Below are 24098 nucleotides of genomic sequence, written 5' to 3'. Positions count from 1 at the left end.
CTTTTACGGAGCGGGAAATAAATTCAGGCGTCAAAGAGTTACAGTTCAGGCGAAGAAAACTGCAGTCCTGTAATTCTTTAACGTTGAATCTGGTCTTGCAAATGTAAAACAAAACCAAGTCAACAACCTTCCCCTGAAAATTGGTATGTTTGCGCTTTGCTTTTGACTGTCAACATGCCAGTTCACTCTGTTAGCTATTCTTCTTAGTAGTGCGGTATTTGGGAGTAAACAAGGTTTCAACATGCATGAGGAAAACCTTTTAGAAATGACAACATATAGTTCTTGGAAACAGATTAAAATTCTTCAAACTTTAATGCACATACACAACACATTAAAGGTTCAGCTTGTTTTTAACTTTTTCACATTTGATCTGTAAAATGTACTAGCGACATTTAAAAATATATAAAGGGGACAATTCTGTAAGAGAAAATTATCAAAGCTGGTTAAAAAGGTAAATTTTGATTGTGAAAGTTTAAATACTCCCAGAACAAAGGATTTATTGCACACGATCATGAGTGTTATTCATGCATATATCACAGTTTTACTCTTTACACTCAACTGAATCAGCCTTTACTGTCCATTTATCTTTATAACTACTACTGAAGCCATGTTTGTGCATGGTTACTATTCAGGAAATGCACACTCCTGGCCTTGTACATTTTGTAAACACTGTTCAGTGCAGCAACGCTTTAAGCAGAAAGTAACAGCACCTGCAAAGTCTCAAACCTTTGCCGAACACCAGGTTGAGTTCCATCTTTGGTGCTCCTGGGCCCTGAGCTTGATGGAGACAACTTTAAGTGAAGCAGGCCACAGAGATCCAGACCAGTCAGCCCCAGTTCACTCCATGATTTATCTCACGGCACAGGCTTTCTCTACATCAGCAATGCTCTTTGGTGCATCAGAGGACAAAATCAGAGGTCCTCCTTTGTCTCTAATCACGACGTCGTCCTCAATCCTGACACCCAGACCACGGAAGTGCTTTGGCGCCTCCTCATTCTCTTCACTAATGTACAACCCTGAGACAAGACGGAGGTGAATTTATAAACCAGCAGCCATGTAGAAAAATTGAGCTTTAAAGAAGAGATCTATACCTGGTTCAATAGTGATGACCATTCCTGGCTGAAGAGGCTGTGAACGTGACAGTTCAGGAGTGTCGTGTACATCCATGCCAAGGTAATGACCAACATGGTGGGGGCAGTAGCGTCTTGCAGCCTAAGGGGAATAATTAAAAACCTTTAGCAGTTATAGATCAGAATCAGACTTTTAAAAGCCATCTGCTAATCATTCAAGTGGGAAGAGGTCTGTTAACCACGTCAGAGTTGTACGGGTTTCATTTACCAACAAATTAGGTGGAAATTCCACCCTTGGTTTCTTTCGTAGGACCAAATTTATGGTGCAAGGTTTAGGTTTCTACATCCCCAAAACTGCAGCAGTTTAAACACCAACAAAAGGCCCACTTCAATGAAACTTGTGTTTTGGCTGTTTTTAACGTGTTCTTGTAGCATTTTACTAATGATGGAGGACTTGTATAAAAGAATTTAAGATTAAAACTGTGTTTCTGATGATTTCTTTTTTTAAAATGTGTCGGATCCGAAACAGATAAAAACCTGCAGTTTTAAAAAGCTCAGGTTTGTGACGCAGCAACTGCGATGGGCGGGCCAGTCTCCCTTCTCCAAATCTGATGCATCCACTTGCAGACAAATAGATACATTAACGTCTTAATTTTCTTCGTCTCAGCTGGCATCTGGCTCAAAACTGTACAGCTTCATAGCTCCAATATTACTCGCAGTTTTTTCCCCCTTGCTACGCTAATGTTAGCTTAGGGTAGTGAGGGGGTGTAAGCTAGCGGGAGAGACTTTAAACAAAGGAATAATGGAATATAGCCGTGGGGTTACTTCCTGCCCGCAACTCGGAGGCGAATTTCTGATGTTTTCCTGATGCTCAGCAGAAAATATGTCCTAAAAAACGACACAGGTTTTTTTGATTTTGGCTAAAAACTGCATATTCATAATTAAAAGACCACTGCGGACGCTTTTACAACAGATAAAAACAAAGTTAGACAATTTTATTCTGTAAAATCCCTCACTACACACTTACTACATTTTTGTCAGACAAACATTAATACAGACAGACAAGTTCAAACCTTTAAAGTAAAGTAAGTCTAGTAATACAGAATGAAAACAAAGATCTGATTGAAGATAGTTGTAAATGTGAATGAATGCAATCTGCACAGGAAACATGGCATGGAGGAGGTTGATTGACAAGGTCTACACCCAATCAGGATCCATAACACAAAGCAATGTAAAAAAATAAAAAAACACAAACAATAAAGCAAGCAGAATTGCACTAAAAGACAAGTGAACTGCATTATAGCAAGGGCCCACTGCATTTATTCTCATTAGAATCATATTTCCGACATCTATCTTCAGACTCATCCCTTTATCTGATATCCTCTTTACCTCCACAACACTCCTAACAAAAGCCTCCTTTAAGATAACCCCTACTCCATTTCTCTTCCCATGTCCACCATGATGGAACAGCTTGAACTCTGCTTCTCGTGTTGCTACCTTTTCACCTGGTCTCCTGGACACACAATATGTCTACCTTTCTCATTTGTATCATGTCAAATAACTACCTTTTCCTATCATAGTTCCAACATTCAAAGTCCCTATTCTCAGTCCAACACTCATGAGTTTCTTCTTCTCTTTCTTCCTATGAACTTGCCTTCCTCCTCTCCTTCTTCGTCCAACAGTAGTCCAATTTCCTCGGAACCCTATCAGTGAACAGCACCGATGGCCGTCATTGTTCACCTGGACCTTGACTGATCTGGTATGGATATAATGGTTTTGTTTCGCATATTTGGTTTGGCAAAGATTTAACCAGTGGCTACACTGGAATCATATTTTTGATGATTTTTATAGCTTGTAATCAGCAAGAGGAGGAATAACACTAAAAAGATTCTTTCTACATTTATCAGTGTTTTGCAGACTTGAGAAAAATACCAGGCTCTCTAAGTAGTACTGAGCTATCTCATGCTTTAAATCAAATCAAATCAACTTTTATTTATATAGCACTTTTACAACACATGTCACTCAAAGTGCTTTGCAGAAAATATAATCAAATGTAAAAACAAAAAGTTTTTAAGAAAACAAACTTCTTTGCTCCACCGACTGACATGCCGACTCAGACACTGTGACGCAGCCGGACTAAATTACAGTAGTTTCCCTCCATCCTGCATGCCTCCAGGGTTTTGGCTGAACTCAGTTGTGACACCTTCTGTACTTCTCAGTGCTGCAAGCTAAGGCTGAGTGAGCTTAGAGGTCTACTGTGAGCTACATGTGGAGAGGGGATGCGGTTTGAATAATGGGGGACACCAGCCCTACAAAGGTCATCTCCCTGATTACAGTCCTGTTATCTCTCTAAGAAGTGATGCAACAAACGTTTGATCACTTTAATTAATGAGATGAAAAACCTCAAAATCTGAGACAATGACTTAAAGATGACTAAATGTATCAAACAAATTGTTTTAGGTTTGACAGTGAAGTCTCAAACAATCTCATAGTCAAAAGGAGTCACCTTCAGAGCATCAGCATCGCTGGCGCCCGCCTTGAGGATGCCCAGCCGCTTCAGCTGTCGGCCCAGCAGAGCCAGCATAGTACTGTAGATGTGATCGAGGCTGACGCCCGGAGAGCACAGAGACAAGCAGGAGTGCTGGACCTCCAGAACAGCTTCGTACAGCTCCGCCTGGATCGGATTGAATCTGCAAGGAAAGCATCAAAGTGGAACGGAATGTTACTGTGAGTTTTTTGGTAGCATATATCTGTCAAACAGTCACAATAGGTCATACAATGATCTAAAGTCCGGAGTGGTTCCAGAGAGAATGCCAGTTTTCTCAGTTTTGGAGGCTTGCTTATATTGATATTATAGCATTAACAGTAATTATTGTAGGTTTCATCCTAGAACATAGCGTACAGCCAAAAACAAACGTATGACATATACTGTCCCCTCCATGAATCGACACCTTAACGTGGTGTAGGGAGTTTGAGAGCTTGTGTGATCTTAGGGGCTACGCTGCCTGAAAATGCCCCAGCTCAAGTCTCCCATGGAAGACAGGTCCTTGGTGACAAGTCTGAATAAGAGTGATTGAAACACACCTTTCAGATACAATAAAAACAAGATCTGCCAGGTCGCTCAGGCTGATGTCACCGGCTACCATCCTGGTGGAGCTAGACCCAGGGTTGGGCCTCACAGGAGAACTTTCTATGGGCAGGCTTCCTCCCATGATACCCATCTGGGCTCAGACCAAAAAGGCTGTGTTGCATTGCCTGCAGTAAAGACTACAGGGGGTGGGTTCAGTGTAATCTGTGCTGCACTTAAGGGTAGATTCCTCTATGGACCAATATGCAGAGTTGGACTCTACCTATTGTGACACAGAATGTCACCTCACTCTTAGGGAAGGAGTCTGAGTTTGTGGAGGAGGCTGAGGGGTACTGGTTAGAGATTTTTGGGCTAAGCCAACTCATCGAGAGTAGTTGATCTCTCTTCCACTCTGGAGTTGTCCATGGTGAGAGGCAATGGGCTGGTGTGAGTTCACTCATAGCCCCTCAGCTCAGTGGTCATGTGTTGAGGTTTACTTCAGTAAACAAATCTGCGCCTCCAGGTATGGTACTGTGGTCTTAGCTCACTGCTTGAACAGTAGCACTAAGTATCTGGAATTCTTGAAGTCTCTAGGAGGGGTAATAGAAAGTGCTCCAACTATCCATCCATCTTTCTCCACTTTTCTGGGATGGGTCGCGGGGGCAGCAGTCTAAGCAAAGATGCCCAGACTTCCCTGGCCCTGGCCACTTCCTCCAGCTCCTCTGGGGGGACCCGAGGCGTTCCCAGGCCAGCCTAGAGACATAGTCTGTCCAACTAAGGACTCCAATTCTACTGGAAGACTTTAATGCACTTGTTGGTCATGACCGTGATACATGCAAGGGAGTGATTTCCCTGATCTGAACCTTAGTGGTCTTTTGTTATTGGACTTCTGTGTCAGTCACAGTTTGACACTGATTCGTGATCACCAACTGATCATCTTCTTGTGATGAGCTGGATTGGTTGGAGGAGGAGGCTGGACAGACTTGGCAGGCCCAAACGTACTTTGAGTGTTTGTTGGCAATGTCTGGCTACCGTCAGAAGGATATTCTACTCTCACATCTGGGAAAGCTTTAATCAGGTTCTATGGAAAGTGGAGGAGTTCAAGGGTGTATTCAGACTGGAAAAAACGTTTGATTTGGACCAGGTCCGCTTAATTTGTTCCGGGATGGAGTCCTGATCCTTGCGTTTGGTCTGTATTCAGACTGCCGTCAAAAAGCCTTTCCTGATTTGAACCAAAGCTTGTAAACAAAACGTGACTAAAGATTTCTTCACCCATTGGTCAGGAATTACAAGGGCGGGGCAAAGCAATTAGAGGGTTAGAGAAGGTTATGAAAATCGATCGCTTTGCAGTAATTTCCCAGGTTAAAACTTTGTATTTCGCTGATCAATGTCCAGTACAACATTTTTTACCAGTCTTTTTGGCCCGGTGGGGTCTTGCTGCAGGGCGGTTACTGACAAGAAGACAACTAAGAAGGTACACTAATAAGTCTTTATGACATATACAGTCAGGACCATGAATATTTGGACAGAGAGACATTCTTTCTAATTTTGTTTCTGTACATTACCACAGTGAATTTTAGATAAAACAACTCAGATGCCATTGAAGTGCAGACTTTCAGCTTTTATTCCATGGGTTGAACAAAAAGATTGCATAAAAATGTATAAATCTAAAGCATTTTTTAACACAATCCCTTCATTTCATGGGCTTGTAAGTAATTGGACAATTGACTTCCATGCTAGTGCATGGGCAGGTGTGGGCAATTCCTTTGTTATGTCATTATGAGTGAAGCAGATAAAAGGCCTGGAGTTGATTAGAGGACTCGTGCTTGCATTTTGAAGATTTTGCTGTGAACAGACAACATGCTGTCAAAGGAGCTCTCCCTGCAAGTGAAAGGAGCCATCATTAAGCTGAGAAAACAGAAGAAAAAAAACTTGCGAGAAATTGCTACAGTATTAGGAGTGACAAAATCAACAGTGTGGTACATCCTGAGAAAGAAAGAAAGAACTGGTGAACTCAGCAACACAAAAAGACCTGGACGTTCACGGAAGACAACAGTGGTGGATGATCTCAGAATCATTTCCATGGTGAAGAGGAACCCGTTCACAACAGCCAACCAAGCGAACAACACTCTCCAGGAGTTGGCTTATCAATATTGAAGTCTACCATAAAAAGAAGACTGCATGAAAGTAAATACAGAGGGTACACTGGAAGATGCAAGGCACTCATAAGCCTCAAGAATAGGAAGGCTAGATTGGACTTTGCTAAAAAGCCAGCACAGTTCTGGAAAAATATTCTTTGGACAGATGAAACCAAAATCAAACTAGTTTGCTGTGTTATCAAACACAATTGCTGTGTTTGATAACACAGCAATTGTTGTTTTATATTTGTCCGGAGCTCATCTGTCACTTCATTCCTACTCTGTTTACATCGGCTACTGTGGCCATTTTGGTTTAGTTGTTCCGCTCCAAGGAATGATTGTATTCAGACTGAGGAATCTCGGAGTGAACTGAAGCTCAGTCCGCTTGGAAACAAACAGAGACCACCTCGAAAGATGGGTCAGAGAGCGGTTTCTGGTCCTGGACCAGGGTCCGCTTGAGTGTATTCAGGCTGAAAATTTGTTCCAGATTATCTGGTTCACTTAAAGCGGACCAAATGTGTCCAGTCTGAATACACCCTAAGTATCTAGGTCTTGTTCATAAGTGAGGGAAGGACAGAGTGTGTTTTGACAGGTAGCAAGGTGCAGCTGGTCCAGTCCTTGTATCAGTCAGTTTAATGAAAAAGTATTTGCTGGTCAAGCTACATTCCTATCCACTCCTATCTCAATGAGCATTGTATAATAACTAATACCATAAGATCCCAGAAACAGAGAGTGAAAATGAGTCTCATCTACAGGGTGGCTGGGTGCCCCCTTGAAAATAGGGTGAGGGGATCTGTCACCACGGAGAAGCTCTGAGTAGAGCCACATGAAGAGAAGCGGAGGAGCATAGATTGAAGTGGCTTCGTCTTCTTTTCTGGATTTCTCCTGCACGCCACTCTGTGGAGGTGTTTCTGACATGTCCCATCAGGAGGACCCAGGGAGGATTTAGGATGGACTGGAGGGACTATGTTTCTGAAAAAAACATGGGGTTCTCATGGCAGAACTGGAGGAAGTTTCTATGGAGAGAGGGAGGTCTAGGCAAATTTGCTTGGGCTGCTACACCTGCGACCCAACTCCGGATGGATGAATGGATCGAGCGCGCAGAAGACAGGACAGGCAGTCTCCAGCAGTCAGTTTTTCCTAAGTATTACCAATCTCCCATAACTCACCCATATTTGTTAATAAATGGTTAATGTTGGTATTAGGTGAATTTGTGGACAAACAGAAGAGTTTTGTTTGTCCAATCAGGAAACTAAAAATGCACAGAGAATAATTCATCAAGTTGTTCAACAAAAACAGGAGACACTAGTGATAAGCCTGGATGCCGAGAAGGCATTTGACTCGGTGAGGTGGACGTTTTTATACAAAGTACTCGACAAATTTGGCTTTCACAAATCAATTATTGAGACAATTTCAGGGTTATATAACAAACCAACGGCCAGGATTAAAATCAATGGAGACCTCACTGAGACGATAACCTTAGAGAGAGGAACTCGACAGGGATGTAACATGTCTGCCCTTTTATTTGCATTATACACTGAACCTCTTGGGCAGTGGATCAGGCAAAGAGCAGACATTAAAGGAGTAAAAGTTTCAGGAAAGGAACAAAAGCTTTCCTTATTCGCAGATGATCTACTATTAACTATATCTCAACCTACAAAAACTCTACCGATACTTATGGAATCCCTCAAAGAATTTGGCACTCTGTCAGGATATAAAATTAATGTAAACAAGACACAGGTTTTACCTTTAAACTGCAGCCCACCTCGAAATGTTAAAGATGATTACAAATGGGAATGGCAAGCAGACTCAATTAAATATTTAGGCATTATTTTGCACAAAGATTTTACAAAGATGTGTGATGTGAACTATGGACCTCTTAATACTAAACTACAGTCAGATCTACAAAGGTGGAATGCGATACCATTTTTGGACTTTCACTCACGGATTGACTCAATAAGGATGAATATATTACCACGAATGTTATATTTATTTCAATGTTTACCATTTCCCATACCCCAAAAGCAGTTTGTAGAATGGGATAAGATGTTATCAAGATACATATGGAGAGGTAAAAAACCCAGAGTTAAATATAAAACCTTACAATTAAAAACTGATCAAGGTGGCAGAAATCTTCCTTGTCTACAAGACTACTTCTGTGCTACCCAGCTGAGGCCTCTTATCTGCATGTGCTCTCCAGTTTACACAGCAGGATGGAAAGATCTAGAGCTGAAAACCTTTGATAAAATACCATTAAAAGCTTTATTAGCAGATCTCAAGTTACAGAGGGAACTTCCTTTACAGGATGACCCCTTAATGGATATGATGATTAAAACCTGGAATGACACAGTTAAGAAGTGCAACTTGATGAAAGACTCAAAAATTCTCAGATGGTGTGCGTACGACTCAGAGTTCACCCCCAACAAATATGATGGTAGATTTAAGTTATGGATTGCAAAAGGGCTAACAGATTACAACTCATTTGTTCATAGGGGAGCATTTCAAACATTTGATACCCTAAAAGACAAACACGGGTTAATTTCTGAAGATTTCTTCAGATATTTACAGGTTCAGCACTATTTCAATCAAAAAATTAAAATACCTACAGATGACCCAAGGTTTCTTAAAACATTTAAAATATTAATAAAAGCAATATGCCCTACGAAAATAATTTCAAGATTATACAATAGTATCTTATCGCACAAGGGGGAGAACACCTACTATGTAAAGGAAAGATGGGAGCGAGAAGGACGGCTCACTATTACAGTGGAGGATTGGGAGCAAGTATGTCGGAAACAATGGGTCACAACAGGATCAACCATTTGGCGTGAATTCTGTTGGAAAAGCGTAATGAGGTTTTTTACTACACCCTCTCAGAAAAAATACCAAGGAAGTAGTAAATGTTGGAGGTGTGGTAATAATGGAGCCAATCACTTCCATATATTTTGGGACTGTATGATTATCAAGAAGTATTGGTCTGACATACATGAACATCTGCAAAATGTATTTTCTATTGTTTTCCCCTTGTCCTTTGAAAGTCTGTTTTTGAGTAAAATTGATGGCCTAGACAACAAAAATAAGAAACTGCTTTACATTCTGCTGGCAGCCAGTAAGAAAGCAAAAACCAGAAAATGGCTTAAACCTGAACAACCAACGACAGAGGACTGGATTGATGTGGTACAACGGATTTATATAATGGAAAGAATCTCACACTCATTACAAATAAGGCTGGATGTTTTTTACGCTACTTGGTCTATATGGACAGAATATGTTAAGCCTGTAAGATCAGACTTTATCTGAAATCATGTCGTATCATTTATGTTTCGAAAGTCCCTGCTTCCTCACATGTTCCTTTTTTATTGATTAATATTTTGTTTTTTTATTTTTCCATTAAAAAACTGAGAAAGCATGAACATTGTAACCTGTCAAAACAATGTACAATTTATCCTGTGCTTTTTCAATAAAAAATAAATTTGAAAAAAAAAAAAATACACAGAGAAACGACCACTCTGCCTTCCTTGGACCTGATCTTCTGTCTACTGACCCTGTATCTGACTGTTTGCCTGCCGCCTGCCCCGACTCTCGCCTGGATCCTGACTACCCTGTCTATTTTCTGATGCTCTCATGCCTGTTATTGACCCCTGCCTGCCTGACCCTGATTTACCGTAGCTTTGTGGACTTTTAGCTCAGCTAATAAACCTGCTGCATTTGGATCCAGCCGTTTGCCTGTTATTGTGACAGACATTATCTGATAATTTCTATAAAACTCAATCTTATTATGTAGATTAGTGTGTGTTCTTTTAAAACCTACTTCCCGTTCACAGGCCACGTTCGAGTGATGTCACTGACATAACCAAAGAACTCGCAGCCGCCATCCAGCAGGACCATCTCGCCATCCTGTCAACACAGAAATGAAGAAACTTATTAGAAAAGACCAAATGAAATGAATGTAAACTAATTTTTATTGTCCGGACAGACCATGAGTCATGAACACAAACAAACTTTAAACTGAATAGTTACCTTGATAATCTGGTTGTTGTTAATGTAGTGCAGAGTGTTGGCTCGATTCCCTCCAGCAACCACAGGAGGATAAGCCAGGAAGTTGGCACCATTGATCCGATTCTCAAAATCAAACTGAAAAATAAAAAAACAGAAAATACCATGATGCATTATTTCCATAAAATAGGCCTTTTACATTTTAAATTACTTGAATTCATGGATAGATATTTGGGTGTATTTTTTTTAACAATGATTATAACACACAAATCCCACAGATTATTGATATTTCTTTAAATATATGCAATGGTGAAAATAATATGCAAATCCCTGAGTAACAGTTGAGAGGTGAATTAAGGTTTTTCTTCACCATAAAAATTTATTTAAAAAAAACAGCTTTTATCTGGTGCATCTGGGAAAAATAATGAATTTTTTTTTGTAATATTGTTTTTATTTTAATTTTTGGTACATTATCAACCATAATCACAAGCTTTACATCCAATTTGTATATGTGAACTAAAATAGAATAAACAAAATAGAACAGAGAAAAAAAAACTAAACAATAACAAGAAGAACAAAAAACAGATCAACCTCTATTAATCAGGAAATTAAGGAAAAGCCATCTTTGATACATTTTTCAAATACAAATGCTTTTTTTTTTTTTTTTTTAAATACTGAAGGTTTACAGAGTATTCTTAGTTAGTCTTGGTCATCCACAGATCCATTCTCCAAATTAAGACTCCTCACAAAACTTTTTAGAGGACCCCACATTTCTGCAAACAGTTCCAACTTTCCTTTCCTAATACATGTAATCCTTTCTAATGGAAAAACTACGAGCATCTGTTTCACCCAGTGAGTCAATTTGGGCCTACAGGTTCTTCTCCAAAACATTGCAATGGTTCTTTTTGCTTGTAAAAAACACATGTCAATCATAATTTGTTCGCTTTTACTAAACTTGGGATTTGAAGGATATATACCTAGAATAAACATAACAGGATTTGTTGGAACAGTTTTTGAAACAATCATCTCCACTGCTTTTCTAACCTCCTCCCAAAAAAGTCTTATCTCAGGGCATTGCCACATGCAGTGGAAGAGAGTCCCTTTAGCCTCAGCACACTTACAACAGATATCGGGAATATTACTGTTATATCGGTTCAGTTGCTAAAATAATGAAATTTAAAACTGAATTGAAGTGATATTTTTTTCTAGCATGGAAATAGTTTAATGTTTCAAAATGTCCATCATGCATTAATGTCCCCTTATACACATTAAACACAAAACACTAAATGCACGTCCATCTGCAACAATAAGATCAGCACAACGTTTCTTAAGTTTCTCACGTCTAAGTTGAGGTAATATGGAACAGTAAAAATATTTGAGCATAAAGTTTATTTGATGAATGAACATTAACAGGTCCGTCTACATGCAACTGGTTAGGGGGGCTGCTATGATGAGGCACATTCGATTGATTGAAGTATTTGCTCACCATATAAATAAGTGAAATCAGGTGTTTTAACCATTTTCGTGAACACAGGTGTATAAAAGCATGGACCTTTGCATGCAGATGGATTCTGCAGACATATGTGAAAGCATGTCCAGAGCTCTGTGAATTCTAGAGTGCTTCTGTGATGAGGTAGCTGTGCAACAAGTTCGGTCCACTTTACTCGATTGGGAACGACAGCAACTCACACATGAAGTGTAGAATAATTAAGCTGACTAGATCCCCTTCAGATCAGCTCAAGAAAAACAGAGAGCATCAAGGCCCGTACACACCGGGACGAATATTCGCCAGGCGTTATTCGCCAGCGTTTTTCGCCACGTCTTTTGTGTTCACACCCAGGCGATTTTCGCTGACGATGAGCCGAGCGAACATGCAATTTCCTTCCCTGACATTAGATGGCGCTTAATGTAAACAGAAATACTCCTGTACACAAGGTGGCGCTGCGCAACTTTACGATTCTTAAAGTCGCTTTTCACTCAGAAGAAGAGAGCAAGTATTTACACGCTTGTCAGAATAATACAAAGAAAACATGAGTATTTCAAGAATCAGTAGCTCCAACTGGTACTTGGTAAGGGGATATTTTAGAATGTCCGTCATTATTTCTTCGCGGCAGTGTAGACGCTACTTGGCGTCTATCTTCTTCGCTGGTATGTGTGCTCAGCAAGGGAGTTTTGTATTTGAGCGCCCCCAAGTTGTGTTTTACTGTAACTTCAGAAGCTCCAGATACGTGTGCAAAAGCGCCATTCTCATTGGTCGAATAGATTTCGACGCGAGGCGTCGAAAAAAAAAACAAACCCGAGGCGTTTGTTTTTTTTTGACGCTTTGGCGCGTGGCGTTTTTTCGCGTCGTCGGTGTGCACACTCGCATTGGTGCCCTTTGTTTAGTCATGAGGCGTTAAACGTCGGCGAAAATCGCCGGCGAAATTCGTCCCGGTGTGAACAGGCCTTCATGGAGGCAAAGAAAAGTCTATAAAGACGTAGATGAGCATAATCAGTGTCTGACCTCCCATCTGAAATTAAAGGCCCGTACACACCGGGACGAATATTCGCCAGGCGTTATTCGCCAGCGTTTTTCGGCACGTCTTTTGTGTTCACACCCAGGCGATTTTCGCTGACGATGAGCCGAGCGAACATGCAATTTCATTCCCTGACATTAGATGGCGCTTAATGTAAACAGAAATACTCCTGTACACAAGGTGGCGCTGCGCAACTTTACGATTCTTAAAGTCGCTTTTCACTCAGAAGAAGAGAGCAAGTATTTACGCGCTTGTCAGAATAATTCAAAGAAAACCTGAATATTTCAAGAATCAGTAGCTCCAACTGGTACTTGGTAAGGGGATATTTTAGAATGTCCGTCATTATTTCTTCGCGGCAGTGTAGACGCTACTTGGCGTCTATCTTCTTCGCTGGTATGTGTGCTCAGCAAGGCCGTTTTGTGTTTGAGCGCCCCCAAGTTGTGTTTTACTGTAACTTCAGAAGCTCCAGACACGTGTGCAAAAGCGCAATTCTCATTGGTCGAATAGATTTCGACGCGACCCGTGTAAAAAAAAAACGAACCCGAGGCGTTTTTTTTTTTTTTTTGACGCTTTGGCGCGTGGCGTTTTTTCGCGTCGGTGTGCACACTCACATTAGTGCCCTTTGTTTAGTCACGAGGCGTTAAACGTCGGCGAAAATCGCCGGCAAAATTCGTCCCGGTGTGAACAGGCCTTAACACATTAAAAATCTCCTTAAATTTAAGCCAACACTTTTAAAGAGTTAAAGCTGTTTTAGTAGCAAACAATGGGCTGGCATTACATTAAACCAGGTCTGTCAGACTCCAGGCCTTGAGGGTTTTTTTCCCCCAGAAATCCTGTCTTATCTGCTGCTGATTACCTGGATCAGGTGTGTTTTGCCAATAAGATGCTGTAACAGCAGGTTAGTTGGAAAACAAGTAGGACATTGGCCCTCAAGGGCTGGAGTTTGACACCTGTGCATTAAACTATACGAATCTCAATTAATGGTGACCTTATTTGTTTTAGGTTTTGAGTGTTTTAGCAAAACAGCTTTCCAAAATAAATAATCTTTAGGCTCAGTCACATGCACCCGTTCGAGGGTTGACCCGTGTGGGTACTGCTGGTTTTGGGTTGTCTGAGCCTGTGGAGGACGGTAGGGAGAAGCAGCTGCCTGTCTTGCAGAACCCTTGAGGCCCGAGCGGCCACCTCAAGAGACATAAAAAGGGAACGTACCATTGTCATACATGGTGGACGTCTATGATGAAGTATTTGTAAGGATAATGTGAATCACACACACTTGTAGCTGGATAGCTCGGTTGGTAAGGTGAAGGACTGACATGCAGGAAACGGGGGGGGGTGGGGGGGGGGGTGGGGGGGTGAACAAGCAAGTAATTGAATTGGTGAGCAGTTAACACCACCTAGTGGTGGGCAAGACCCCTAACGCCTATTAGCATGAATGTGCATGAATGATCCCGGTGATGTCCGGAGGGATGGTAGGCGCGAACTGGCAGCCACGCCTCTACCATCACCAAACATGAATGAAGAGTGAATGAATAATGGACACATTGTCAGCGCTTTGAGCGTCTGGAAAAGCACAAATAAATCCAATCCATTATTATTATAATTGTGATATATGGATAATGCTGTCATAAGGTGTCCTTACGCCGCACTTTAGTCATTAGTAAGGTGCAAGTACTAGTTCACCGGGTGTTCAGGTGATGCGTAGGACGTCCACACAAACTAACTCAAACTCTTCCTGTCTAATTTAGTCATTTCTAAGCAGTCAGGCTGTAAGGATGGGCTACCCAACAGGTCATTCATATAAAAACATTGGCAGCATTTAACTGAGATGGATTTCTGTTAGATTTTGAACCAACAACTTGTTGAACATGCTAACACAAAAACTGCATCATCCCACTGTGGATAAAGGAAGAAGAAACTATTTTGAGAAACTGTCTTTAGAAATTAAGATTACAGGTGGTCTTATCTTGTTTTTCCGGTGAACATCCTAAATGAATCACACATCAATGCTGTTTTTAGTAAATGAGTTTCCCTCCCTGCTTCGATCACCCTACCGGCGGAGGGATACCCAGCCCAAAGACACTACAGCTACCCCTTAAAAAACAAGTTTGGATACCACCACAGCTCCAAATGCCCCTACAAAAAAGAAAACACTGAAAAGGTTTAATAATAGAGTGAAAAAGGACGATGAATTTAATTAGTTACCTTAGCAAACAGCACAGCTTCATCAACCTCTCCTCCACACAGAGCCATCGTCCTCCTAAAAGCCTAAGAAACAACAGTTTTAGTTTAAGAAGAGCTTTATACACCAAATACACTGTCTCAGCTCTGCCTATATATGAAACACTATCAGAATGGCATCACGACATGACACACCTGTGTTGTGATCCGCCCTGCTTCCTGCATGAGCGCCACCTCTGCGGAGCTCTTCAGGGCCCTGAGCGAGTGGACCAGGGGTCTGAGTGTGCGCACGGTCGGCCCCCCTTCCAGCGTGGGGAGCACATGCGACTGGTGGAGACGCGGATGGGCGGGCGGAGAGCTGTCGTACCACAGCTGAGATCCTGAAAGAGAATACAGAGAGGAGAACCTGAAAATCTGCAAGGAGATCCCCTTCATACAGAAGAAGTGGACAATTTGCACATAGATTATTAGGACAATAATCGCCTCCTACTCAAACTGTAGGAAAAGGCGTCTGACTCTTCTTATCAAAGATGGAAATTAAGTTTTGTTCAAACTTAAAAAAAGAGGCTTAAAGACCCACTCCAATGACAATTATGTTTTTAGGGTTTTTGGGTTCTTGTGGCATTTTTCAAATGATGAAAGACGAGTATAAAAAAAGTTAAGCCTTAAATTGCATTTCTTAATATTACTTTTTTGAAATCATTGTGAATCAGGAGCAGATAAAAAAAATGCTGTTGAAAAAATGTGTATTTGTGATGTAGAACAAAAGCTGCTCCACTCCTTTCTTGTAGACGACTAGACGACTTCTCTGAGCTGGCATCTGATTCAAAAGTGTGCAGCTGGATGGCTCTGATACTGCTCGCCATTTTTGTTGCGAAACTAATGTCAGGCTGGCGTCGTGAGGGGCTGTAAGCTAGCAGAAGAACATGTAAACACAGCGCTCTCAGTTATGGATGATGGGAAGGGACGGTGGGGTTGCTCCGCACCGACAGACCCTCCCAAACCTCAGACAGGAAATTTCTGATGAACTCCTGCCGCTCTGCGGAAACTACGTCCTAGACAACAACACAAGTTAAGTTGATTTGGGGTAGAAACGACATAATCCAAATTAATAGACCACTGGGAACGCTTTGACAATAGACCTAAATATAATCGGAGTGAGACTTTAAAAACTATTTCTTTTCTTGGATTTTCTGGTTTTGCAGCTGCAACATGTCCCAGTTTTTAATTTGACCGATGTATCTAAAAAAATGCCCCTTTAAATATTTAATTTAAATTTGGAATATAATTAAAGGTAACACAATGTATTTTGTGTTTTTTTTTAAGTAAGATATATTATTATGTAGTTTTAAATCTAAATCAATATTTAGTTACTGCATCACCCTGACTACCTGAAGAACTGCTCCTATATGATGTTTTCTTGAAGAGATTGGATCAAACAAGAGACTAAATAGCAGTTTCAGATCATGTTAGACCCATACATTTGCTGTTAAACTCATTAAAATATATATTTTTTCATTTACGATGCAGAAGAAGTTGCAGTTAAGATAAACGCTAAGAAAAAAGATCTAAAGTGAATAATTCATAAGTAGAAAACCATCGTATTCTGAAGTTGTCCTTTACAGACAAATACTCTTTTCAGAAAAAGATTTCGCCAGTTTCAAAGTGACCAACACCTTATTTCTCATCCTCTTCCACCCACCTTTCAGGCTCTTCAAAAACAGACCCAGCTCTTCTGTGTGATGAACTCTTTCTATGCCTGTTAAAGCAGTGGCTCCATCCTTCCCGGACCGGGCGCCGTCCCACAGTTCTCTTCCCGGATCTCTGCGGGGGACAAACAAGATGGGCTGGTCTGGTCGACCTGTCCCGTGAAGAACCAAGGCACTGTCAGGTTCTAGGAATCCAGTGAGGTAGAGGAAATCCTGGGGCACATGCAACTCCAAGTTAGTGCAAGCTTGTCTAACACATTTTGGAGCTATAAAATAAGCAATTCACCTGATTCTGATGAAACGGGTAAGGGATGTCATTGCTCATGTAGCAGGTCGGATGGGACAAGATGATAACCACGTGGTTGCAGGAGGAGGCAGAAGGTCCCAGCTTATCAGCCTGCGCCTCAATGAGGGAGGCCAGCCTGTGTCTGCGGAGCTCGAACTCTGTCTGGGTCACGCCTGGGGTCACCTCACCTGAGGGGCAGAGAGAGCAGCAGCACCTGAAGAAAGCTGTGGCACCTTCACCTTCACATCCAAGTGCCTGTTCTCACCATGTTTGATGAGGTGAGGATGGGTGTGGGGACTGGGCTGGCCCAGGTACCGAGCAGGAAGCTTCCTGGGTTTCAAACCTCCTGGTTTGACAGAAATGTGCCTGGATGGACACCAGCTGCATCCTGCAGTTCAAATGAAACCAGAAACTACTTTGTGAAAAAATATTTTAATATCTTAATTATATAGAGGCTTTTGTTTCACGTTATGTCAGGTGGGATAACCTCACTCTTTAAAAATTGCTGAATTTATTAGGTTATGTAAAGATTTATTTATTATTAAAATTTGATTTTTTTATTATTATAAAAAAATCATAATTAATAAACATTTTATGATTCCATCCAAATTGTTTCGGTTTCAATATAAAAGAGTTATAAGGAACTCACCCGCTCTCCGCGGCAGCAGCAACCGGGCAGCAGAGCTCACCAAGCGGCTGCCGGCAGCCAACATATTCGCTTCAGGGCTGTCGTCCCTCACAGCATGTCCTCCAGTCAGAAGCAGACACGCTTAGGAAGTGATTTCCCACTAGCAAGAACCAGACTTATTTATAAGTTACAAGTCTTTAATTACGTTTATCCGCAGGTTAACCCCTGTCCTTGTTGACAGTTACCGCTACTAGCTTACTGCTACACCACGTTAGTGCTCAAAGAAATGGGCCCTGAGTTTGGTTTGTCAGGCAAGGGAGTTGAGTGTTCTGGCAGCTGTTTATTTGTCCATTAAAATAAAAAATAAAATAAAAAGAACAATCAAACTATGTCACATCGTCTCTAACAGTACTAAATAGCCTTTTCTGCCAAGTTTAAAGAAACAAAACATTTATGCAATTTTACGATTTATTCATCTCACAATCAGGAGCTTCTGTTTTGTCTGGAAGAACTACACAAAGCCACAGCATATATGTTGATCAGCCTGCTACAATAACAACCATTTGTGACACATTTCAACTTGGTAATTTTAGCACAAATCCTCAAGATGATCTACTAAAAGTTCTAATTTTCTTTCTTTCTTTAAATGGGAGTTGTTGCAGACAATAAAATATAAGAATTAGTAAAGTCTTTATTTTTACTTCAGGTTTAGCTATGTTTTGCACGTTTGAATCAATGGGAGTTGATTTATTCATTCTTATAAAATGCTAGCATGGCTTATATAGGGTATTTTTGTCATTTGCCATTGCTAAGATATTGCTGTGTTTATTTATGGGGCTGTTTCATTTGCCTGACAGGTAGATCCCAGGGTAGAAATATGCCCAATGCAGTTCTGTCCGATAAATCGCCTGACTAAAATTCGGAAGCAACATCGCTGTCAGTGCATCATTGTTGTGGCGATTAAATCTACTGCAACCTCCCGCTGTGTGGTTTTGTGTTTGACGACTTACGTTTGATATCAGGTGCGTTTAGTTTTCTATTGTTCAAAAGTTGTACTTGGCGTCTTTTCAATAACTTAGCAATGTGCATTAATATAGCAAGCTAGCCTTCCTTTTCGTGCGTCAATACTTGTGACGGATTGGTCAACGATTCTAGAAAATTCTATCAACACCTTTGCTTGAAATAGATTGTAAATGTGTACATTTTTCGGAAACTTGCGCTTTGTACATTATTTTGAATTACGTGACCCTTGAAATCTTCAAATTGAAGTCGAGGTTATTCAGCAGGTTAGCCTACAGCGTGCTTAGGTATTAGCTCAGCACATAAACAAACCCCGCTCTCATCGTCATTTTGTTTTTCTGTGTTCTTGCTCCTTCTCAGCGCTCCGTCTGCTGGACGTGACACGCCATCATGGACTCACGGAAAGTGGCAGAGCTGAAGGCTTTCGTGAATTTATGCGAGAGCAGTCCCGAGATCCTGCACCTTCCAGAGATGAGCTTCTTTCGCTCCTGGCTGCAGAAGTAAGTCGTTCTCGTAGTAAAAGTTTTGCTCCTGCAGTCAGACAAGTCAGTGTTTACTGTGCCTCCTGGAGATACTACTGAAGATATGATTGGACCTTTTAAAAATGTAATTCTGAAAATCCAGCTGCAGGACAACCACGTGGTCGGCCCGCCCCCCTCACCTCCATGTTGCCTCGTGTGTGGCAGTAAAATAAAAATAAAGACCCAGACATTTCAGCACAATCTTTCCGATTATTTTTGATGATTGTGTTGAAATAAAGCTTTCAGATTTTTCATTATAATGGAATCCTGATGTAAAGTTAGGGAGGAATTTAAAGCAGGTAAAAATGTAAATGAATTGAGTTTTTAATGTAAAATGTAAAAAAAAAAAAGTCATGAACAGCTTTGATGAATTGATAAGTAATTTTAAAATCAATGATAAAAAGGTGCATTTCGAATTGAATACTTTTTAAAAGTATATTTATGAATGTATGGGGTAAAAGAGCATGAAAAGCTAGACTTAGGAGACATTTTCAATGTATCTAGAGAAATGTGAGACACAATACTAGAGACCTCTGTCTGTGTTTTTACAGCATGGGTGCAAAGATTCCTCCACTGACCAAGACAGAAGGAGGATGCAAGGTAACTTGCAAAGCTATATTCAGAAGTGTTTCTTCTGTATTTGAGGATTGTTTTGACAGTTACAGTGATGTTTGACTTTCAGGGTGGCTGTCCTTGTGGTCCTTCCTCCACAGCTTCATCGGCTCCTGAGCCGGAGCCTCACGTTCCATCTGAGAGCGAGGAGAGTGATATAGGTACAGTTGGTCAATCGGCACCTGTAATACAAAATAGGAGGTTTTAATGGTTTTTCACACACAAAACAATGGTATTAATCAAAGCGTAACCCAGATTTTTGCAACTTCAATGCATCATTTTTTTCATCATTTGTTGTGTTTTGCTTAGAAATTGACCAAGATGGAGTTATTGAACCAGACACTATTGAGCCTCAAGAAATGGATGATCTTGACAGCATTGAGGTAGAAAGTTGTATATTTTTTGTTTGCATGTCTGCTTTAAAAGTTTGAGTTTAAAACGATAGACATTTGTGACATTTACATATGATAACTTCCCTCAGGTCACAGAGGAGATGATGGATCAAGCCAATGAAAAGAAGGTGGAAGCCATCGATGCTTTAGGAGAAGGTGGGCTCATTTCTTCAGGGCGCATGCATATCTTGCAGTTTGTTACCTAATGCTTTAAATGTATTTTCCAGGGGATCTGCAGAAAGCTCTGGATCTTTTCACAGAAGCCATCAAGCTGAACCCCCGTTTAGCAATCCTTTATGCTAAGAGGGCAAGGTGAGAGTCTGTTCATTAACACGACTTTCTCCCGTGGTTAAATCCTCTCATTGATTGGGCGTCTTATGGCGTTTCTTTCTTTTTTTTTATCAGTGTCTACATAAAGATGCAGAAACCCAATGCGGCCATTAGAGACTGTGACAGAGCGATCAGCATCAACCCAGACTCTGCACAGCCATACAAGTGGAGGGGGAAGGCTCACAGGTAAAAAATAATTAGAGAGAAAATGATTATTAAATGGAATCTATTGTGTGTGCGTACTTTAAGAGTACTTTAAGAGATTTTCTTTGAATACAAATTTGTAGATGTTTGTCCTGTTTTAAGAACTATTTCCTTCTAACATTAGCCTGATGGCCACATCCTTAGAAGATTTTAGCACAGAGAAAACCTTTCCACTGGTTGTAGCAGCAAACCGAGCGGCTCCATCGCTGTTTCACGACGGCTGACGCTGTGCTGACGTGTGTTTAGATTTCTTCCAGAAAATCTGCAGTGTTTAACATCCAAACTCCCAGCAGTCACCCATCCTGTGTACAAAATACTCTCAAAGGACCTGAGGCAGCTTTGCTGTTTAAACTCGATGGCGACACCAGTTCATGACGAGTTAATCCAGTTTGTGCTGCAGTACCTGATAGTTACTTTTATGAAACCAGCAAATCTTTCTGGATTTTGACTTTAATGGCGTCATTTGTCTCAGAGTAGGTTTGACTCATTTTGTAATTTTTTTTCATTTTTATTTAACCTTTTATTTTACCAGGAAATGCCATTAAGATAAGATTTCTTTTCCAAGGAAGACTTAGGCCGAAATGAGGGTGTAAAATATAAAAAAGTGTTTTAAACTGTTGATCATCGTATTTTCTTCACTTGAACTACTTTTAGAAGACGTTCTTTACGCTCTGATTCAATTGTTGTCCAGCAGAATGACAGAACGTTTAGTGTTTATGCTGAACCTCATGTTGTCTTCTGCTGCAGGCTTCTTGGTCATTGGGAAGAAGCAGCCAAAGACTTGGCCACCGCCTGCAAACTGGATTATGACGAGGACGCCAGTGCAATGCTGAAGGAGGTCCAGCCGAAGGTATCAGCTCTATGAAAGCATTCAAAGACAGCAGAGAGAGACCGAAGTCTGAAAGATTATTTTGACAGGCGAACAAAATCATCGAGCACAGGCGCAAATATGAGCGCAAGAGGGAGGAGAGGGAGATCAAGGACCGGCAGGAGCGCATAAAGAAGGCCAGAGAGGAGCACGCCCGTGCTCAGAGGGTGAGCTCTTCTGGATTCCTCTTCGCTTTTGGAGGGAAAAGGTCCGCCCCTCACTGCCTTTTCTGTGTTTCTGCAGGAAGAGGAATCCCGACATTTTGGAGCCGGAGCAGGAGGTTTCCCAGGTCAGATTACCTGTCCGTCCTGCATGCTGTCATTTCTGATCTCACATTAACTAATAGGATAATCTCATTTAAAAGTGAAACATTGGATGACCTCATCATAAAACACTATATCTCCGCCATTGTGTAATGTTACCTCCGGTTTACAGATATAGACCAGGAAAACTGACCATTCTACTTAAATGATACAACTTACTTATCGTAATGGAAAATGTTATATTTATGTTAAATGTCCTACCTAACTGTTTCCGCTCTGTCATTCACAAATCAAAATACAAATTTAAGTAATCCTCAAATATTTCAGGTTCTATTGAAAATATCGACGTTTCATTTGAGCAGATATTATTCTAACGGTTTATATTTAGGCTGAATTTATTTGCACATATTTTAAGGCAAATTTTAGTTGTTGTATTAAGGGATATTTTAAGGGTAGTAACAGTAATTGGTTTTACTTTATTGTACGACGAGCTGAATTTGTCCTTCATTTCTCTGTTTTCAATGATTTTGTGAAGACTGAAATTCAAGCAACTTTAACTTTAGCAGCTCAAACCTCAAACCCATTGCACAAAGCGATCATTATTTGGATTTTATTTGGCTATGATTTCTGAATGATCAAACAAGGAAAACGAATACGGTTAGGTAGGACATTTATTAAATAAATATCGGGAAAATTACTATAACGATTGATTATTATTTAGGTAGAATGGTGTTAAACGGCGTTCAGTTGTTGGTTTTGCCAGTCTATATCTGTAAATTAGAAGTAATGTCATGCAGTGGCCGTGTTTTTCTGCACGCCTGATGCTCTCACTGTGATTCCTTTGAAAATCAAAAGCGATTCAACATCTTTGCCATTCTTACAAGCCTCTTCAATCCAGTGGATAGGCTCCTCCTCCATCCTACAATCCAGTCGATTGGACGTAACTGTGCTGGAGTATTTAAATCTCCTTGATGTTCCAGGTGCTGCCGGATTCCCAGGCGGAGGTCCAGCAGGTATGCCCGGTCTTGGTGACCTCCTGAAGGATCCTGAGGTGCTCAACGCCATGAAGGTAACTTAAGATGAACCAATTCTATCACATTCCCCCAAGGAAAAGCCTTAGTTCCATAAATGTGCAAAACACAGGAAACACAATTTAAACTTTGTATTAAAAATACACTGACGGAGAGTCTGAGAAAATTAAAACTGCAGCTGTTTTCTGCTCAGTTTTTGTGACTCCTGAAACACTCCAGTGAGGTTGACTTCTTTCTGACTCCAGGACCCTGAGGTGATGGCCGCCTTCCAGGATGTGGCTCAGAATCCGGCAAACATCTCCAAGTATCAGAACAACCCCAAAATCATGGCTCTCGCTTCCAAGCTGAGTTCCAAGTTCGGAGCCCCCCCCCAGCCATAGAAGTGGACTGGACCAAAACGGAGATGATGTTTGGAGGAGCGAGTGAAATTAAGCTTTTCAACATTTTCTCAGTGTGTTTAGTTCTATCAGGGGAGCAGGTCAAAGTGATGCAAATGTAACAGAAAGATGGAAAGTGTTTTTCACTGGTTTCTTTTTTTTTTTTAAATCTTCCTCAGTTTGTTAGCAACATCAACAAATCAAACAGATGGTTATGGGTCAGTCCTGGTATTTAGCTAAGCCCCTCCCTCCTCTCTGATGGGTCGCGGCTGTGATTTAACCTGCGACAGCAGCTCGGACAGTTCCTGCATGGAACCAACGCCTCTTTCTAGAGCCATTCTACACTCAGTAGGAAATTCCTGGTTGTGAGGCCGCACTCCAAAGCGTGGGTGCTGGTACATGCTGTTGTGAAAGGCTAACTGCAAATAACTTTAATATTCCTGTTGAAAAGTTCACAATAAAAATGTTGATGGAAAACAGCTTTAATCCTCTTTTCTACTTGCACTGATAAATGTACTTTAACTGTCAAATTCCCTAGCTTTTAACGGTTGTCTTCTATTAAAGTGAAAACTTTTCATGATGCCTAATCCATGCCAGCTTCTGCAGAGCAGCAGCAGTTCATTAGAAATTTACCTCCGAGTTGTGGGCGGGAGTGTTGGCATGGAGCAAACCCGCCCCATCCCCTCCCCGTTGTAAAGCGGGGCGCTTGTTGCCCACCACATGAATCTCATCACAAAGCTCTTTTTTTCATCTGAATATAGAATTACCGCTCATTGACTATCGCAGTTTACGTTTCAGTCTGTGTGGATATTTTTCATTGGAATCTTTTTTTTTTTTTTAATCGCAGGTTATTTTTGGAACGTAAATTTGAGCTTAGTTTTCTTTTATGCCC

At 41.0% G+C, this 24098-nt stretch overlaps 2 protein-coding genes across 3 annotated transcripts; one reads left to right on the top strand and one right to left on the bottom strand.

The window, feature by feature from the left end:
* Nucleotides 1-293: 293 nt before the first annotated feature.
* Nucleotides 294-17879, bottom strand: xpnpep3 (X-prolyl aminopeptidase 3, mitochondrial). The gene is made up of 11 exons (XM_004071781.5): nt 17610-17879; nt 17226-17348; nt 16961-17148; nt 16668-16887; nt 15161-15345; nt 14990-15052; nt 10296-10409; nt 10087-10172; nt 3577-3760; nt 1092-1212; nt 294-1016 (listed from the first exon to the last, which is right to left on the bottom strand). Exons 1-11 carry the CDS (start codon nt 17671-17673, stop codon nt 850-852), a joined length of 1515 nt encoding a protein of 504 aa, XP_004071829.1. The 5' UTR covers nt 17674-17879; the 3' UTR covers nt 294-849.
* Nucleotides 17880-18461: 582 nt separating this feature from the next.
* Nucleotides 18462-23685, top strand: st13 (ST13 Hsp70 interacting protein). 2 transcript variants are annotated; one of them, XM_004071782.4, is made up of 13 exons: nt 18462-18610; nt 18969-19108; nt 19681-19729; nt 19812-19902; nt 20051-20124; nt 20223-20289; nt 20361-20445; nt 20539-20649; nt 21415-21517; nt 21586-21702; nt 21779-21824; nt 22779-22867; nt 23075-23685. In XM_004071782.4, exons 2-13 carry the CDS (start codon nt 18999-19001, stop codon nt 23207-23209), a joined length of 1077 nt encoding a protein of 358 aa, XP_004071830.1. In that variant the 5' UTR covers nt 18462-18610; nt 18969-18998; the 3' UTR covers nt 23210-23685. The 2 variants fall into 2 exon arrangements, with proteins under 2 accessions (XP_004071830.1, XP_011476794.1); XM_011478492.3 differs by having other exon boundaries at nt 18510-18874.
* Nucleotides 23686-24098: the final 413 nt, after the last annotated feature.

This window comes from Oryzias latipes, chromosome 8 (assembly GCF_053564925.1).
Source record: "Oryzias latipes strain Hd-rR chromosome 8, Olatipes_Hd-rR_3.1".
Lineage (NCBI taxonomy): Eukaryota > Metazoa > Chordata > Actinopteri > Beloniformes > Adrianichthyidae > Oryzias > Oryzias latipes.
Note: the sequence above shows the minus strand (reverse complement) of the source record. Positions and strands in the feature narration are given on the sequence as shown.